The sequence below is a fragment of the Saimiri boliviensis genome, chromosome 20 (genome assembly GCF_048565385.1).
Source record: "Saimiri boliviensis isolate mSaiBol1 chromosome 20, mSaiBol1.pri, whole genome shotgun sequence".
NCBI classification, from domain to species: Eukaryota; Metazoa; Chordata; class Mammalia; order Primates; family Cebidae; genus Saimiri; species Saimiri boliviensis.
This window is the reverse complement of record NC_133468.1, coordinates 3,875,577-3,895,027: the sequence shown is the minus strand read 5'-3', so window position 1 is coordinate 3,895,027 and position 19,451 is coordinate 3,875,577. Positions and strand designations below refer to the sequence as shown.

At 42.3% G+C, this 19,451-nt stretch overlaps 1 protein-coding gene and 1 non-coding gene across 10 annotated transcripts in view; both read right to left on the bottom strand.

Moving 5' to 3' along the window:
* Positions 1 to 514: 514 nt before the first annotated feature.
* Positions 515 to 19,451, bottom strand: part of ZNF354B (zinc finger protein 354B) — a 28,098-nt gene continuing 9,161 nt past the window's right edge. For 8 of the 9 annotated variants that reach the window (XM_010331854.2, XM_003943964.4, XM_010331853.3 and 5 more), the window contains one exon: positions 4,762 to 7,823. In XM_010331854.2, coding sequence (XP_010330156.1) covers positions 6,241 to 7,823 — 1,583 coding nt within the window. In that variant the 3' untranslated portion in view covers positions 4,762 to 6,240. Of the gene's footprint in view, positions 1,506 to 4,761; positions 7,824 to 19,451 lie in introns of those variants that run through there. The other variant, XR_012515340.1, reaches the window with a different exon arrangement.
* On the bottom strand, positions 5,338 to 5,501 carry LOC120360453 (U1 spliceosomal RNA). Its single transcript, XR_005576948.1, has one exon. It is a non-coding gene; the product is annotated as a U1 spliceosomal RNA (small nuclear RNA).

Sequence of the window (19,451 nt, the reverse complement as noted above, 5' to 3'; positions counted from 1 at the left end):
CCTCTATCAGATAATTCTTCCTAGAAGTCTTCACATTGGTCATTTGCTCCTCAGAAATATACAGTGAATTAATATGTCCCGCATCATATCCAAACTCCTAAAGTCTTAGACACCATTCAAAGTCTTTTGACTGTAGCTTTCACTTCAAATATTTTTATTTTATCCTACCAGGAGCCCTCCACACCAGCAAGGCCAGTCTCTCTACAGGTCCCTACAGATGCTAGATTTACGCTTCCTCTGAGCCTTTTGCTCCTCCTCCTGGAAACTCCTTCGTTTCCAGGTATTATTACATCTATCCTTAAGAGTTGGATAATTTCTTTTTGTGCTAAGTTTTTTTTTTTTTTAATTGCATTTTAGGTTTTGGGGTACACGTGAAGAACATGCAAGATTGTTGCATAGGTACACACATGGCAGTGTGATTTGCTGCCTTTCTTCCCCTCAGCTCTATCTTGTCATTTCTCCCCACGCTCTCTCTCCCCACCCCCCCGCCCCTCCCCCATTTCCCCCCAACGGACCCCAGCGTGTAGTGCTCCCCTTCCCGTGTCCATGTGTTCTCATTGTTCAACACCCGCCTGTGAGTGAGAACATGCGGTGTTTGATTTTCTGCTCTTGTGTCAGTTTGCTGAGAATGATGGTTTCCAGGTTCATCCATGTCCCTACAAAGGACACGAACTCATCGTTTTTGATGGCTGCGTAATTTTCCATGGTGTATATGTACCACATTTTCCCTGTCCAGTCTATCATCGATGGGCATTTGGGTTGGTTCCAGGTCTTTGCTATTGTAAACAGTGCTGCAATGAACATTTGTGTGCACGTGTCCTTATAACAGAATGATTTATAATCCTTTGGATATATACCCAGTAATGGGATCGCTGGGTCAAATGGGATTTCTGTTGCACTAAGTTCTTAGAATACAATGTCGGGTGCTTCATCAGGCTTCTATTTACCAAAGAAGAGATCTCGTCTCATATATATATATATACACATTTATGATGACATATCATGACCAAGCAGAATTTCAGGAATGAAACACTAGGTAACACCAAAATTCGGACAATTTAATTATCTATTAAAAGAATGAAGGGAAAAACAAAATGATCATTTCAACCAATGCAGAAAATGGGCATGACAAAATACTACTTCCTTTTGTGATGAAAACTCACATTACACTAGGAATATGAGGGAATGTCCTTATTGTGATAACAAGAATCCACAATCAATTTTTTTGGCAGTGGGGTGAGTGGGGACAGAATCTGGCTCTGTTGCCCAAGCTGGAGAGCAGTGGTGGGATCACAGCTCACTGCAGCCTTAACCTCCTGAGCTCAAGCAATTCTCTTACCTCAGCCTCCGAAGTAGCTGGGACTACAGATGTGCACCACTATGCCTGGCTAATTCTGTTTTTGTTGTTGCTGCTCAGGCTCGTCTCGAACTCCTAGGCTCAAGCAATTCTCTTGCTTTGGCCTCTCAAAGTGCTAGGATGACAGGTGTGAGCCACCATGCCCAGCCTGCAAAGAAATTAAAGCTAACATAATATTAAATAGAGAAATACTTATCATTTCTATTCAACACTGTACTGGCCTGTACTATGTAGTGCTATAATGTAAGAAAAATAAAATGTATTATGATTGGAAAAGAGAAATAGAATGGAAATTATTTAGATGACTGTGTATGCAGAATATTCAAAAGAATCTACAAATGAGCTATTCGAAATAAGAGAATTCAGTTAGGTTGCTGGACACAAAGTCAACATACAAAAACCAACTGTACGAATATACCAGCAACAAACAGGAATGAAGTTTTAAAATACGATTTGCAAGAATACAGTGATGCCTGTATATCTGCAATAATACACATTACGCCACCTTGCCACCGCACAAGCTTTCCCCAATTCGGAATGCCTTTCCATCTACCTCCAAATGCCTGTTGAACTCTGACATTTATTTCCAGTCTCTTCAGATTTACCACTTTTTAAAAAACATTTTCTCTCCCTCCCTGAGTACTTTTCAAACTTTAATTCACCAGCAAATGTTTTCCTTATAATTACAAAAAATAGTAACTATCAAATATATAAAAGTGATAAACATGGAGTTTTCTTATTGAAACAAGGGTAGGAAATAAACTCAAGAGCCCTGACTTCCCAAAAAATCTCCAGGGAAAGATTTAAACTCATTAATTTGATTATTATTATTTTTGGAGAGGTAGTCTTGCTCTGTTGCCCAGGCTATAGTATAGTGGTGCGACCTCGGCTCACTGCAACCCCTGCCTCCCGGGTTCAAGCAATTCTCCTGTCTCAGCCTCCCTAGTAGCTGGGACTACTAGGTGTACACTGCCATGCCCAGCTAATTTTTTGTATTTCAGTAGAGAAGGGGTTTCATTGTGTTGCCCAGGCTAGTCTTGAACTCCTGAGCTCAGGCAATCTGCCTGCCTCGGCCTCCCCAAGTGCTAGGATTACAGGCATAAGCCACCACGTCCAGCCAGATTATTATTAAGCACCCAAATATCCAAATTGCTATTCTTAGCAACAACTTAAAAAATGAAGTCTTTCTCCTATCTTACAGAAAATGAGTCAGCAGGCAGAAATTCCTTCACCTCCAAATCAAACAAACATATCTGTATTCCCATCTTTAGGTGGGCTTTTCCCACACCTGAAGTTAGGTTAAGTCCTCCACCTGTGCTATGACTCGAATGTCTTTCAGAAAATGTGTTCCTCCCAGCGATGTCATCTTTAAAATCCACTCTCAACATGTGTATACATTAAATCATTAAAATAGAAATACTCCCCGTCATTCTTCCCTTCAATTACACTTGAAATACTGTAACAGCCTACTTGTGCACTCCACTGCAGTGAAATTTCTCTTGCCAAAGTCTCCAGTATCTCCTTATTTATCAATTTACTCTTATGACTTGATTTATAGCACCTGACACTACTGCCACCTGAGATTCATTTATCCCTTGGGCTCAGGGACATCACTCTTCTGCCTTTTCTCCTAAAGGGCCATTCCTTTTCATCTTTGCACAATTGCTTCATCAACTTCTTGTATACTGATGTTTTCCTGGGTTGTATCTATGATCCCTTTCTCATTCTAATCTATACATTCTCATGGCCAATTTGTATGTGCCATGTCTTTCACTACTAACTATATCTTAATTACTCCTGCGCTGTCCAGCTCACACTGTCCTTTTAGATTTGGATGACTGTTTGTTTGTTTTTTTTTTTTTTTGAGACAGAGTCTTGCTCTGTGACCCAGGCTGAAGTGGAGTGGCATGATCTCAGCTTACTGCAACCTCTGCCGCCCAGCTTCAAGCAATTCTTCTGTCTCAGCCTCCTGAGTAGTTGGGACTACATGCACCCACACCTGGCAAATTTTTGTATTTTTAATAAAGTCAGGGTTTCACCATATTGATGAGGCTGGTCTCAAACTCCTGACCTCAGGTGACCCACCTGCCTTTGCCTCCCAAAGTGCTGGGATTATAAGCATGAGCCACCGTGCCTGGCCTGGATGACTTAATTTGACATGTATAAAAATCAAACTGTTTACCCCTACATTGCCTACAAGGCATATCACACCACCATCCATCAAGGTAGCTAGGAAACCTAGCAGTTAATCTACCCTGTGTGTCAATCACCTTCCCCAATTATTTGACTGCCAAAACTAAGCCCTATGTATTCTTACTACATTAGTGTTTGCAACATATTCTTCACTGACTACCCTTACTTGAGCTTAGAGCCTCCTTCACCAGTCATTGGAGGTTGAATTCTAGTCTTCAGTCTGTTCAGCTGTCTTCAATCTCCTAACTGCATCCTCCATACATTGATGCAACAGTTTCCATTATTTAAAATCATTACTTGGTACCCTAAATTTCAGAATAAAAGTCAAATTCCTTAGTTTGGCAAGTAAGACCTTTGTTACCTATGCTGCTGCCTCCTCAGGCTTCAGTATCTTTTTTCATTACTTTCTGTAGATTCTCCACAAATGCTAACGTGCTGTCACCCACCCACCTACACCTTAGTCTACGTGGTTTCCTCTATTTAGAATCTCACTTTATGAAGAATACCTATTATTCTTCCAAAACTGGGCTCAGGCATTGTGGTCTCGGGGACACTATCGCTGGTGTCTCCTGGTTCGCTTGGTTAGTCTCCCTTCCTTATTTCTGCATCCCATGAACATCTCTCCATTTGTATTCTGCAACACGGTATCATAGCTTACCTATTTATCTGTGAAAACCCCTTTAACACATAATTTGTTTCCTCCCTTTAATCTCTTCACCCACACAGCTCATGACTTCTTGAAGACAAGTTCTGTTTCTTTCCTCTATGCAATTTCTAGAGCTCAGGATAGTATCTGGCCCAAACTCAGGCTTAAACAAACATTACTGAGTAAACCAGTTTTGAAATTTGTAATTTTTCTTTTTTAAATTTCCTTTGCAGTCTGAAACTTTTAAAAACTAGAAAACCGGCCGGGCGTGGTGGCTCACACCCATAATCCCAGCACTTTGGGAGGCCAAGGCGGGTGGATCACGAGGTCAACAGATCGAGACCATCCTGGTCAACGTGGTGAAACCCCGTCTCTACTAAAAATACAAAAAGTTAGCTGGGCATGGTGGCGCGTGCCTGTAGTCCCAGCTACTCAGGAGGCTGAGGCAGGAGAATTGCCTGAACCCAGGAGGCGGAGGCTGCAGTGAGCCGAGATCACCCCATTGCACTCCAGCCTGGGTAACGAGCGAAACTCCATCTCAAAAAAAAAAAACTAGAAAACCCCATGAGGAAAATAATCTTTTATTTCATAAACGGGTAACTTTTGAAGACTGTCACCAGTGATAGGCTCTTTAAACAGGTAGGATTTCATCTGCAGCCAACTAAAAAATATTAATAGCTTTAGCCTTGAAGTGATTGTCTAAACAAACAAAATGCTTCAACCTAAATTATCTAACATTATTGTTCAGAGCATAGCAAGTGTGGTTTCATAATAAATATGACCTCAAGACAATAAAGAAAAATTTCTGAAAACAAAGCCAGGAAATGTGTAAAAAATATGGGAGGCTATTTAGATGTTGTTTGGAAATAAACAGAACAAGAACAGATTTTTTTCTCTTTTTTAATAAAAGCCATGCACGAAGTTTGACACTAGGTCAGGAAAAGGTAAATTCCATACACTGAGAGGTAGTTCAGTTAGTTTTTATCTCTTATTTGGTCCTTTGCTCTAATATTGCATATATATATATGTACACACACACACGCACATATATGCAATATTCAGAAAATGTTTATGAATTATTGCAGTATTTGCAATAGTTGCACATGGTGGCTGAGAAATATTTTACAGCATTATTTTTCCCCAGGGGAAAGCATGAATGCAGTCCCCCACTATCACAGATGATGCCATTGAGTTTCCCACATTTGGGGAAATCACAGGAGTCAACACATCTGGAGTACAATGGGTAAGCCTTGCTCTGGAAAAACCACCTTTGTGATCACGGTATCTCCCCTGCCAGGTAAGCATATGTTGCATGCACATGTGTGTGTGCGTGTATGTGTGTGTGTGTGTGTGTGAGAGAGACAGTTTTGCAATGCTGCCCAAGCTGGAGTGCAGTGGCACAATCACAGCTCACTGAAACCTCTGCCTCCTGGGTTCAAGCGATTGTCTCAGCCCCCTGAGTAGTAGCTGAGATTACAGGCATGTGCCACCACACCCAGCTAATTTTTGTATTTTTAATGGAGATGGGGTTTTTAACCATGTTGGCCAGGCTGGTCTCGAACTCCTACCCTCAGGTGATCTGCCCACCTCAGCCTCCCAAAGTGATGGGATGACAGGCGTGAGCCACCATGCCTGGCCTATTGCATATATTTTTAAGAGCAATTATTTTGTTTGCTATTAAAATGTTTGCTGTAATAAATATGCTTATTTTTATACAATAGTAGCTTATACAGTTGTTTTTCTAATGGAAACTCCAGCACCTCAGCACCGAGTTTTCTCATTCTTGCATATCATAGATAGCATATAATGCTAATAAAGAGATTTTAAAAACATACCTTTTATCTTACAAATGGCCAACTTCAATGTCTGCAACAGTGAATTGTCTTGGGATATTTTTTAAAGTGGGTGACTAGTATGAAAGCTTTTCCTATATGCATTACGTAGCTAAAGTTTATTCTTAAAACTTGGTATCTGATGAGAACTAAAAGTTTTCTCTATTTCATTCTCAAGCATGTATTCTCTGATGAGTTTTGGTTTAAGGCTTTCACACATGCAAATCAGCTTTTAAGGAGTCCTCTTCAATGTGAATTTTATAATGATTAGTGAGGGATGACCTCTGGCTAAAGAGTTTTCCACATGCATTACATTCATAGGGTTTCTCTCCAGTGTGAATTCTTTGATGTGCAATAAGTGATGAGCTTTGTCTAAAAGTTTTTCCACATGTATTACATTTAAAGGGTTTTTCTCCTGTATGAATCCTCTGATGTTGTATAAGAGCTGCACTTTGGCCAAAAGACATCCCACATTCTAAACATCGATATGGTTTCTCTCCAGTATGAATTCTCTGGTGATTACTAAGGGATGAGTTACACCTGAATGTTTTGTCACATTCGTTACACTTATAGGGTCTTTCTCCAGTATGCATTCTCTGATGTTGAATGAGAGCTGAACTCTGTCTGAAGGCTTTTCCACATACTTTACATTTACATGGTTTCTCTCCAGTATGAATTCGCTCATGAATAATAAGTGTTGAGTGGGAACTTAAGGCTTTACCACATTCATTACAATTATACAGTTTCTCTCCAGTATGAATTATTCGGTGTCTATTAAGTCGTGAAATAGAAGTGAAGCCTTTCCCACATTCATTGCATCTATAGGGCTTTTCTCCAGTGTGAATTCTTTCATGTTGAATAAGAGATGCACTCTGACTGAAGGCTCTCCCACATTCACTACATTTAAAAGGTTTCTCTCCGGTGTGAATTCTCTGATGATAACGAAGGGATGAGCTAGACTTAAAGGTGTTGCCACATTCATTACACAAGTAGGACTTCTTTCTGAGATGAACTTTCTGACATCCAGAAAGGGATGTGCTATAACTGGATGGCTTCCTACCTGGATTATATCTATGGGGATTTTCTCGAGCGTGGATTTTTTGATGTATAAAAAGGCCAGACCTTCGACTGAAGGATTTACCACATTCTTTACATCTATAGCATTTCTCCACAGTATGGGTTCTTAGATGCTTGCAAAGGGATGCACTATGGCTGAAGGCTTTCCCACATTCTTTACATAAGTAGGGTTTCTCTCCTGTATGAGTTCTTTGATGCTGAATAAGAGCAGAACTTTGGCTGAAGGCTTTTAAACATTCTTTACATTTAAATAATTTTTCTCCAGTGTGGTTTTTCTGATGTTTACGAAGAGATGAATTGTGAATGAAGGCTTTTTCACATGTATTGCATTTATAGCGTTTCTCTGCTGTCTTGATTTTTGATTGGTTAAGTAAACTTGAATTCTGCTTGAAACTACTTCTTTGTATTTCACATTTTGACAGAGTTTTCTCTCTAGCAAATCTCTGTTGCTTGATGAACACTGATTCTACGTAGAAGTTTTGACCAAATTCAACATTTTTATGGCTTCTGTCTACAGTGAGAATTTTTGTATGGGTAATTGAAATTATTTGTAAATTTTCATTTTTGTCTTGCTGTTTCTTTAATTTCTCTTCATATATGCAGGGTCTCTCCGATATGAAGTTCCAGGGTTCATCCCTTTTCAGTCTTTTCCTCATCAGCTCCTGAAATGAATCCTGAGTTTGAGTTGTCTTTGTCATTTTAGGATTGCTCTTACATCCTGAAAAACAAAAAAAGAAAGTAACTGCCAATGATTCATGTGACTGGCTGAGACTAAATGTGTAAAAGGAAGATTATATCATTAATCTCAAGAAGGGTTTGCTTTATGACTAAAAGACAGTAAGAAGACAAAATTTTTAAAAACACTACATAAAATAATGGATGACAGCTGAACTGGCAAGTGAACAAAAAAATAAAGCAGACTCATTTTAGGAGGGTGAGTGTGTAAGAGTGACCAAGAGAATGGAGTGAAGGGATTAGAGAAGGAGGCGGCATATGAATTTAGGAAGTATAGTCTGGTACCCAAAGCCTATGGATGGGCTCATAAATTACCCCATTCCTATGATTATGTATACTCCTGAATGTCTTCCCTCCTTCTACTACATTCCAAACTCCTTTGTATCCTTCAGATTCAGTTCAAATGTTAACTCCTCTGTGTACCTTTTCCTAACAACTCACTCCCCTTATTATAGCACTTATTATAGTACATTAAATGGATGTAAGTAAGAAATAATATACAACTACAGATGCTGAGAAAATCTTCAACAAAATTCAGCACCATTGACAATAAAAACACTCAAGCAAAAATGAACTGAGGGATACTTCCTCAACATGATAAAATACATAAGACCTTTTTCCTAAAGCTACTATCTTATTAAATATACTAGAGGTATTTCCACTATGCTCAAGAACAAGACAAAGACATTCATTACTTTCCCTACAATTTAACACTGTATTAGACATATTAACCAATGCAATCAGATAACATAAATCAATTAGAGATGAGTTAAGAGAAAGTAAAACTACCTCTATTTGCTGACAATATATTAAAAAGTGCAGAGAATGAATGATAAAAATCTTTCAGTGAAGTAATTGGATATAAAATCGACACATTAAAAGCAATAGCCTTCGTTTACACAAAGGATCAGAATAGTAAGTATACAAGTCGTATGAAAAGCTATATGAGGGAAATTTTATACCAGTCTTGGATGACATTAAAGTATATCTGAAGAAATAATCACCTCTCCTATTCCTGTAACAACTTAATATTATAAAAATGTTACTGCATTAAGACAGGATGTAGATAGGATTTCTCAACCTCAGATTACATTTTGGGCTAGATAATTTAGTTGTGTGGATAGTGTGGGCTGCCCTGTGTATTGTGGAATGTTTAGCAGCATACTTGATATCTCTACCCAACAGATATCAGTAGCACTTCCCCTCACAACTCCTCCCTCCAGAACACGACAAGCAAAAATGTTTCAAGACACTGACAAATGACAGAATCACTCCTGGTAGATAATCATTGGAATAGATGAATGCAAAAATGATCATGAATTGATAGCTGCTGAAACTGGATGATGGGCTGGGTAATCCCAGCAATTTGGGAGGCCAAGACAACAGGATCCCTTGAACCCAGGAGTTTGAGATCAGCCTGGGCAATATAGTGAGATCCTGTCTCTAAAACTAACTAACCTTGCTGGGCATGGTGGCACTCCTCTGAGGTCCTAGCTACAAGAAAGGCTGAGGCAGGAGGATCACTTGAGCCAAGGAGGCTACAATGAGCCATGATTATGTAAGTGCAATCCAGCCTGGGTGACAGTGAGAGATCCTGTCAAGACAGAAAAAAAGAAAGACAGAAAGAAGGACAGAAGGACGGAAGGAAGGAGAGGGAGAGAGGGAGGGAGAGAGGAAGGGAGGGAGGGAAAAGAAGGAAGGATAAAGAGAGAAAGAGAGAGAGAGAAAGAGAAAGCGAGAGAAAGGAAGGGAGGAAGGGAGGGGAGAGGAGGGAAGGGGAGGGACGAGATAAGACAACACAGAAAAGCAACCGCACGACAAATGGGAAATCATTATATTATTCTATTTTTATATATGCTCAAACTTTTCCACAACAAAACTAAAAATGAAGGTTTCTTCTACCTTCTGTCTTTTCTTGTAACAGGAGTGAATGGGTTAACCTTTTTCCTCTTATAGACCATACCTACTAAGAGAGTTGCGATTTAAAAACTGGTTTCTGCAAAGAAATCAGCACACAGGCTGGGCGCAGTGGCTCCTGCCTGTAATCCTAGCACTTTGGGAAGCCATGGCAGGCCGATCACCTGAGGTCAGGAGTTTGAGACTAGCCTGGTCAACATGGTGAAACCCCATCTCTACTAAAAACAAAAATTAGCCGGGAGTGGTGGTGCATGCCTGTAAACCCAGCTACTCAGGAGGCTGAAACAGAAGAATAGTTTGAACCTGGGAGATGGAGGCTGAAGTGAGCCGAGATGGCGCCACTGCACTGCACTCCAGCCTAGGCAACAGAGCGAGACTCCATCAAAAAAAAAAAAAAAAAAAAATAGAAGTCAGCACACAGAGGACAAGGTCCTAAAAATATATTTCCTTTAAAAACAAACTTTCGACCAGAGTGGTGGTTCACACCAGCACTTTGGGAGGCTGAGGCAGGTGATCACTTGAGGTCAGCAGTTAGAGACCAGTCTGACCAACATGGTGAAACCCTATTTCTACTAAAAATACAAAATTAGCAAGTGTGGTGGTGCATGCCTGTAATCCCACCAGCTACTTGGGAGGCTGAGGAAGGAGAATCACTTGAACCTGGGAGACAAAGAGGTTGCAGTGATCCAAGATCACATTATTGCATTCCAGCCTGGGTAACAAGAACAAAACTCTGTCTCAAAAAAAAAAAAAAAACTTCTAAGTGGAAAATTTAAATATTTATCAAATGACAAAATATATGTTTATTTATTTATTTTCAGAGTACTTCATAACTGTGACTTTTATGCAAGACCTCACCTTCAGCATACCTCAACCAACAGACATCAGTAGCACCTCCCCCTTAAAACTCCAGATGGTGGCATACTACATACTACCTACATACTTGAAGACAGAGAATGCCGAAAGTGTGAAATAAATGTGAGGTACAAGAAAAAGTAGATGTCAGGGAAGATGGTACAGTAGGAAGCAGCAAGGTTCCATCTATCCACCTAGACAAGTGAGCTGTCAGAATCTGTCTGATGCAACTATTTTGAAACTCTGGAAACTATTTGAAGGCTTGCAGCTTCTAGGGGAAGGCCTGGCCAGTAAAGTGAAACTAATTTCAGTTGGCAGCAGCTACCCATGTCTAATCCCTTAAACTCAGGGCTTGCAGCCGTACTAGCCTCCCTAGAGTGGCCTTTGGTGGCCAAAGTGGCAATAAAGACCTTGCTCTCCAAATAATGGGGATCGTGGGTTTGGACTGCAAATTATTGCTGTGAATCACAGAGGTGCAGACACAAATGCAGGCTGGCATTTTTGCAATCCCCACTGACGTGATGTGCTTCCAGAGGATTTAAGGAACAGTGCCTACTATTTTCCCCTTCTGTTTCTTCCTTTTCCTGCTTTGGGGAATCACACATTTAAGGATAAGGATATTGGGCTCAGTGGTTCACGCCTGTAATCTCAGCACTTTAGGGCGCTGAGGTAGGCAGATCACTTGAGGTCAGCAGTTCAAGACCAAGCCTGGCCAACATGGGGAAACCCCAACTCTATTAAAAATACAAAAATTAGCCAGGTGTGGTGGCAGGCACCTGTAATCCCAGCTACTTGGGAGGCTGAGACAGAAGAATCACTTGAACCTGGGAGGCAGAGGTTGCAGTGCGTCAAGAAGATGCCACTGCACTCCCGCCTGGGTAACAGAGTGAGACTCCATCTCAAAAACCAAACAAAATAAAAGTAAAGCAAATGCACACATGGGGAATTTAAAAAGTCACTGCACAAGGCCAGGGAAGACGTGGGCTCAGAAAAAAATATGAGAAGATCTTCAGTTTATATATACCTTAGGCTAATTCCTGGACTAGTGACACCCTACAACAGTAAGAAAACAAAACCAAAACAACAACCAGCAAATCTTACAGAAGTGAGAGAATCTGATCCCCAGAGTTATAACACTGTAAGACAATAGTAATAATAATAATAACAACAACAACAACAAGAAGGAATAAAAAAATTAAAAAGTAGGCGAGGTATGGTGGCTCACACCTGTAATCCCAGCACTTGGGGAGACCAAGGCAGGTGGATCATGAGGTCAGGAGTTCGAGACCAGCCTGGCCAATATGGTGAAACCCTGTCTCTAAAATTAGCTGGGCATGGTGGCACACACCTGTAGTCCCAGCTACCCGGGAGGCTGAGACAGAAGAATCACTCGAACCCAGGAGGCAGAGGTTGCAGTGAGCCAAGATCATGCCACTGCACTCCAGCCTGGGTGGCAGTGTGAGACTCTGTCTCCAAAAAAAAAAAAAAAGGAAAGTATGGTTTAGTCAGTGGAACAAAATAAATAGAAAACATCTCTGACTAAGACCAGATGGTGGCATACTATACAAAGACAACTACCATAAAGATGCACAGGGAGCTAAAGGAAAATGTGAATGAGTCATGAAAATGACAAACAAATGGATGTATCAATAAAAAGGAAACAAAACGAAACCAAGAAGAAATTCTAGGATTTGAAAGTATAATAACTGAAATGAACATTTCACCAGAGAAATTCAAAAGGTTTAAGCAGGCCATACAAAAAACAGCAAACTTTTTTAAGATAAGACAATTAAAATTACTCGAGTCTAAGAAAAAAAGAAGAAAATATTTAAAAAGTGAACAGAACTTCAGGGACATGCAAGATGCCAAAACACGCCTCGTCCTGGGCCCTGGCATGGCCACGCCGGCCCTGCCGAGGCTCTCAGGCCAGCACAGCTCCGTACTTCCCTAGGACAGGACTCCCAAAGGGAGAGGCAAGCTGTCGCTTTTGCTGTGCCACAGCCCTCACTGCTGTTGCCCTCAGGCTCCGGAGGGTGCACAGTGATTAGCGACTGGAGCAGAACCCAGCAGCACACAGCCGCCCCGCAAACAGCGGCCAGACTGTTTCCCACAAGGGTCCCCATTTCCACTTCTCCTCACTGGCCACAGCCTCCCGACCTAGGACTCCGGCACAACCATCAAGCCTAACTAAACACTTCAGATGAAGACGGCACATTTCTCTGAGGAGGAAATCTGAGAGAGAACCCATAGCCCCTCCACCATTACAGCTAAAACGGTACCACACTATCCACCCTTTGGTTGGGGAAGGAACACAGGGCCCAGCTGCTACACTGGTACCTCTAGTACACCACAGATACTACATGGAGACAAGGCCAGTCTCGCTACCTTGTGAGCCTCCATCCCCAACTCTTCACCAGGCAGGGACCCTGTGAAGAGCTGTCCCACCCCTAGCTGAGCATTCCTACTGGTAGTGGCTCTGTGCTTCCCTGAGGAAGGGCCCTCAGGAGCAACTGACAGCCCCTATGCCACTGCCACAGCAGCAGTCCTGCACCTGCTGCTCTCAGTCTGGGAAGAAACAGTGAAGCCCTCACTTGCGCTTCTAGCATGCCACAGTCACCATGTGGACAGGAGCCCAGTCTCTTCTCCCTGTGAGCACCAAACCCCGACTCTTCACCAGCAGTGTAGCCACTTCACCCCTTGGCTGAAGACTCCCAGTAGCAGTGGCTCTGTGTTTCTGAGGTGGAGCAGACAAAGGCAATCCAAAGTCCCTCTGTCGCTGCCACTACAGTGGTACTGCCCTTGCTACACCTGGACTGGGGAAGGACCAAAGACGCTGAGTACTTTAGCTGTACCTCCAGCAAGCTGCAGTTGCCATAAGCAGCAGCCAGTTTGTCTCCCTGGTGACCTCCCTTCCCCCTGCCAGCTCCTCCTGCTCCTCACCAGGCAGGGCCTTCATCCCCATTGTGGCCACAGGGCAGCCACCCACCCTGGGCCAACTGCACTGATGGACAGTGGCTCGGCATCTCTTTAGATGCTATAGAGCCCTACGGACAAGTGGAAGGCTCTCTGCCACAACCACCACCGACGTCCCTTCCCCTGTTGCCTCCAGGCTAGAAAGGGAACATAAACCGGGATCACCCCAGAGCTGTGGTGGGCAGCCCGGCAGTGCCAAACTGAGATGTGAAGCCAGCGCTCGAGTGGGAGAGATCACATCTTCAGAGCACTGAGGGGCGACTGCAGCTGAGGAAGCAGCAGCAGCACGGCTGAGGAAATGCAGAGGAGCAACAGAGCGGCCTAGGAGTCTACCTAACGGCCATGACACTGAAGCGCCATCTACCAGCCCACAGCCCACACACCAACACCAAAAACACTTTACTAATACACCCCTCTGTGAAACTAGGATCAGAATTCAGATACAAATAAAGGCCCCGCACAAAGCCCTGGCCCTCTGAAAACATCCAGAAAAGAAGTCAACTGACTGTACTCAAATTACACCACAGTTAATGAAACATAAGCTCACAGATGAGAAAGAACCATCCTAAGAACTCTGGCAGATCAAAAACCCAGGGTGTCTTCCTTGCTCCAACAGACTGCACTAGTTTCCCAGCAAGGGCTCCTAAGCAGGCTGAAATGACAGAACACGGACAGGAACACAGACAGGAACAAAGATCATCAAGATTCAGACAGCTGAAACCCAATCCAAGGAATCTAAGGATTACAGTAAAGTGACAGAGGAGCTGACGGACAAAATGGCCATTTTAGAAAGAAACAAACTAAACCGATAAAGCTGAAAAACATACTACGTGAATTTCATAATGCAACTGAAATACAACACAGACCAAGCTGAAGAAAAAAAATCTCAGAGCGCAAAGACCGGCTCTCTGAACTCAGTCAGATAAAAATAAAGAAAAAAGAATAAACATGAATGAACAAAACCTGAGAAACGTGGGATTACGTACAGAGACAAAATCTACAACTCACTGGTATCACTGAAAGAGGTGGGGAGAAGGCAGGTAACTTGGAAAGCACACTTCAGGATTTTGCCCCTGAAAACCTCTCCAACCTTGCTAGACAAGCCAACATTCAAACACAGGAAATGGGCCAGGTGTGGTGGCTCATGCCTGTATTCCCAGTACTTTGGGAGGCTGAGGTGACTGATCACTTGAAGCCAGGAGTTCGAGGCCACCCTGGCCAAAATGCTGAAACCCTGTTTCTGCTAAAACTACAAAAATTAGCTGGACATATGCGCACACCTGTAATCCCAGATATGTGGGAGGGTGAGATAGGAAAATAGCTTAAGCCCAGGAAACAGAGGTTGCAGTGAGCCAAGATCACGCCACTGAACTCCAACCTGCTGGAAGACAGAGTGTGTAAGACTCCATCTCAAAAAAAAAAAAAAAAAAAAGAAGTAGAGGACTCACATGATGAAAACTACAAACACTGATGGAAGCAAATAAAAAAGAGCTAAATAAACAGAAAGACATATCATGTTCATAGATTGAAAGACTAGGCAGAGAAAATTGATATACAGGTTTATTGCAATATCTATCAAAATCTCAGCAAGATTCTTTTTGTAGATATAGATAAGATTATTCTAAAATTCATACAAACAAAAGAATAGATAAAAATAAAAAAAAAGAATAAGAAATAATCACTCTACCCAACATTAAAGCGTGTGTGTGTGTGTGTGTGTGTGTGTGTGTGTGTGGTGTGTGTATGTGTGTGTGTGTGTGTATATATATATATATATATATATATATATATATAAACACTGTGTGGTATTGGGAGAGGAACAGAAACACAGATCAATGGAATGAAAAAGAAAACCCAAAACAACCCAACAAACATGGCCAAGTGACTTTTGACAAAGGTACCAAAGAATTCAGTTGAAGAAAGACAGCTTCAACAAATAATGGTGGAGCAACTGAACAGTCATATGCAAAAAAATAAACCTCACATCTAATACAAAAATTAACTCAAAAAAGGTCATGAACATAAATGAAAAACGTAAAACTATAGCACTTTTAGAAGTACATGGCAGAAAATCTTCATGATCTAAGTATAGGCAAAATTCTCATATTTGACACCAAAAGCACAATCCATAAAAGGAAACACTGATCAGCTGGACCTCAGCAAAATTAAAATTTTTGTTCTGCAAACAAACCAGTTAAGAAGATAAAAAGACAAACTACGGAATAGGAGAAAATATTTGCAAACCACCCATCTGTTAACTACTATCCAGCATATATAAAGATCTTTCAAAACTCAATCGTAAAAACGCTAAATAACTCAATAGAAAATGAACAAAATACCCAGACACTTTATCAAATAAGAAACACAGGCTGGGTGTGGTGACTCATGCCTGTAATCCCAGCACCCTGGGAGGCCGAGATAGGTGGATCACTTGAAGTCAGGAGTTTGAGACCAGCCTGGCCAATAAAGTGAAACCCCATCTCCACTAAAAATGCCAAAAATTAGCCAGGCATGGCGGCATACACCTGTAATCCCAGCTACTCAGGAGGCTGAGGCATGAGAATGACTTGAACCTGGGAGGTAGACATTGCAGTGAGGGAAGACCACACCGCTGTACTCCAGGCTGGGTGACAGAGCAAGACTATCTCCAAAAAAAGGAAATGCAAATGGCAATTAAGCACATGAACTATGTTCAACATCAACAGATGACAGGAACACACAAATTAAAATCACAATGTATTTCACCACATACCTACCAGCACAGTTAAAATAAATAGTTGTACCGCCGGGCGCGGTGGCTCACGCCTGTAATCCCAGCACTTTGGGAGGCCGAGGCGGGTGGATCACGAGGTCAAGAGATCGAGACCATCCTGGTCAACATGGTGAAACCCCGTCTCTACTAAAAATACAAAAATTAGCTGGGCTTGGTGGCGCGTGCCTGTAATCCCAGCTACTCAGGAGGTTGAGGCAGGAGAATTGCCTGAACCCAGGAGGCGGAGGTTGCGGTGAGCCGAGATCGTGCCATTGCACTCCAGCCTGGGTAACAAGAGTGAAACTCTTACTCCAGCCTGGGTAACAAGAGTGAAACTCTGTCTCAAAAATAAATAAATAAATAAATAAATAAATAGTTGTACCAAGGCAAAATATAGGCAAACATGCAACCTCACTGGATCATTCAAATGCTGCTGGTGAAATGTAAAATGGCACAGCCACTCTGGAAAAAAATGTGACTATGTCTTCAAAAACTAAACATACAACTTCCACGTGACTCAGCAATTCCACTACTGGGCATTTATTACATAGAAATAAAAGCTAATTTTTCACAAAAACCTGCACATGAATATTTATAACAGCATTATACTTAAATGTCAAAAACTAAATAACCCAGATGTCCTTCAACAAGGCAGTGGCTCTACAAATTATGGTATACTCTATGGAACACTCACTACTCAGCAATTCAAAGGAATGAAGTATTGATGTAGAGAACTACACAGATGAATTTCCAGAGAATTATGTTAAGTGGGACCAAAAAAAAAAAAAAATCCCAAAAGGTTATATACATTTTATCACTCCATGTGTGTGACATTCTTCAAATGATAAAATTATAGAATAGAGATCACACTGGTGATTTTCAGGACTTAGGGAAAAGAGGAGGCAGGGAATAGGGACAGTGAGCAAAAGGGAAACGGGTGCATCCACAAGCGGACACCCAGAGGGATTTCCGTGCTGACTGAAGGGATTTTTCTGCATCTTCACTGTATCAATGTCAATGTTTTGGTTGTGATATTATACTACGGTTTTGGAAATGAGTATAAGGTGGAATCTGTCTATACTACTTATCACAACTGCATATAAATCTACTATTATCTCAAAAACTTTTTCTAAAAACAATTCCCCCGAAAAGTAAGAAAATCAAACTCATACCATTCTCCAAATCTAATCTCGTTCCAGTGTTACTATCTCATTGAATGACACCAGCCATCCCAGAACAAAGCAGAAACAAAGCAAGCATCTCAGACAACCCTATCTCGTGTATCTTCCACATCAAATACAAGCCCTGCTGACTTTATCTCCTGGACATCTACGGAACTGGTTCGCTTCTTTCTGTCTTCAATACCGCTAACCTAGTCCAAGTCAATCATGCATTCATTGTGCAACTGGAAGCCTACCCTGGCCAGGCACTGTTTTAGGTTCTTGGAAAACAGGAGTAAATGAAAGAGGCAATACCTCCTATAGCAGCTAACAATGCAGAGGAAGAGACAGATCATGAAGAACTAGGTACTATTACACAGTGCTAAGCACAGGGAGGGAAAATAAAGCACACCGAGGACATAGCACAGGGGCTGGAGGGCCGTGTGTCAGATAAGCTATGCCTGTGTGAGCAGACGCCTGTGCAGCACAAGGAAGTGAGCCATGTGGGTGCACGACTACCATAAAGAACAGTCCCAGACAGAAAAAAGCAAGGGCAGAGGCCTGAGGCGGGGACTGCTTGGCCCCCCTGACAAACTACAGGGCGGCCAAGGGTGATGAGAGGCCTCAAATGAGGGGCAGAGTAGAAGGAGATGAAGGTAAAGGGGTAGCCAGGGCAAGACCATGTAGGTCTCTGAAGGTCATGATGGAGACTTTGGGCTACGCTGTATGAGATGGAAACCACTGGAGATTTTGAGCATGGAAGCATACAACTTGATTCACTCTTCAAAGAGATAATTCTGGAAGTTACAAAGAGAATAGATGTTGCTGGTAGGAAGGGAGGGGCAGGCCCTGTGTAGGAGTCTTTGTTGGCAAATAAGAAAAAGACTAACTCATACAAATTAAACCGGACTAGACTGGGAGGTGAGGTGGTTCGGGCCTATAATCCCAGCATTTTGAGAGGCTGACACGGGAGGATCACTTGAGGCCAGGAGTTCAAGAACAGCCTGGGAGCATAGCAAGATCCCCATCTCTACAAAATCAAGTAAAATAAAACAGGGCTGTAGAGCATTGTGGCCACATTTCCACCTTAAAAGCACAGTCACTTTAAAATCATTCCAGGCCCTTTCATAAGGGCTGCTGCTAAGCTCCAGAGCCTTCTGTGCAAATCAGGAAAAGACAGCCTTCACTGTGTGCAGTGGTAGCTCCAGCAAACCTCACTGACCAACACCTCCACTCACCACCCTGCACAATTCAGTCTGCCCAAGATGGCTTCTTGCAATAAGAAAACAAAGCAGGCTGGGTGTGGTGGTTCACACCTGTAATCTCAGCCCACCGGCAGGCTGAGGCAGGCGGATCACTTCAGGTCAGGCGTTCAAGACCAGCCTGGCCAACATGGCAAAACCTGGTCTCTATTACAAATGCCAAAAATTAGCTGAGCACAGTGGCATGTGCCTGTAATCCCAACTACTCAAGAGGCTGAAGCACGAGAATCACTTGAACCTGGGAGGAGGGCACTGCAGTGAGCTAAGATCATGCCACTGCACTCCAGCCTGGGTGACAGAACAACAGCCCATCTCAAAAGAAAACAACTTTGTACATGTTGAGGCTACCAGAGGTTCTAGAGAGTCCTGTCCCTGGGAGAACAAGTTTTTCTGTCACTGGCTGTTCAACGGGTAGGTTTTTGTCTAAAATGCTTTCTCTTTTTTAAAATCATATAAACATAGAGAGGGTCTATGTTACCCAGGTTGGTCTTGAACTCCTGGGCTCAAGTGATCCTCCCACCTCAGCCTCCCAAAATGCTGTAATTACAGGCACGAGCCACCATACCCAGCATACAGGTTGAGTTTTTGGTTCGAGCTAGAGTCTGAGATAATTCCAGGAATATCCCAATCCTTCCACCACACTCTCAGTGAAGTGAGCTCTCGTGGTAAAAGGAAGCTGCCTGTCCTAAGGC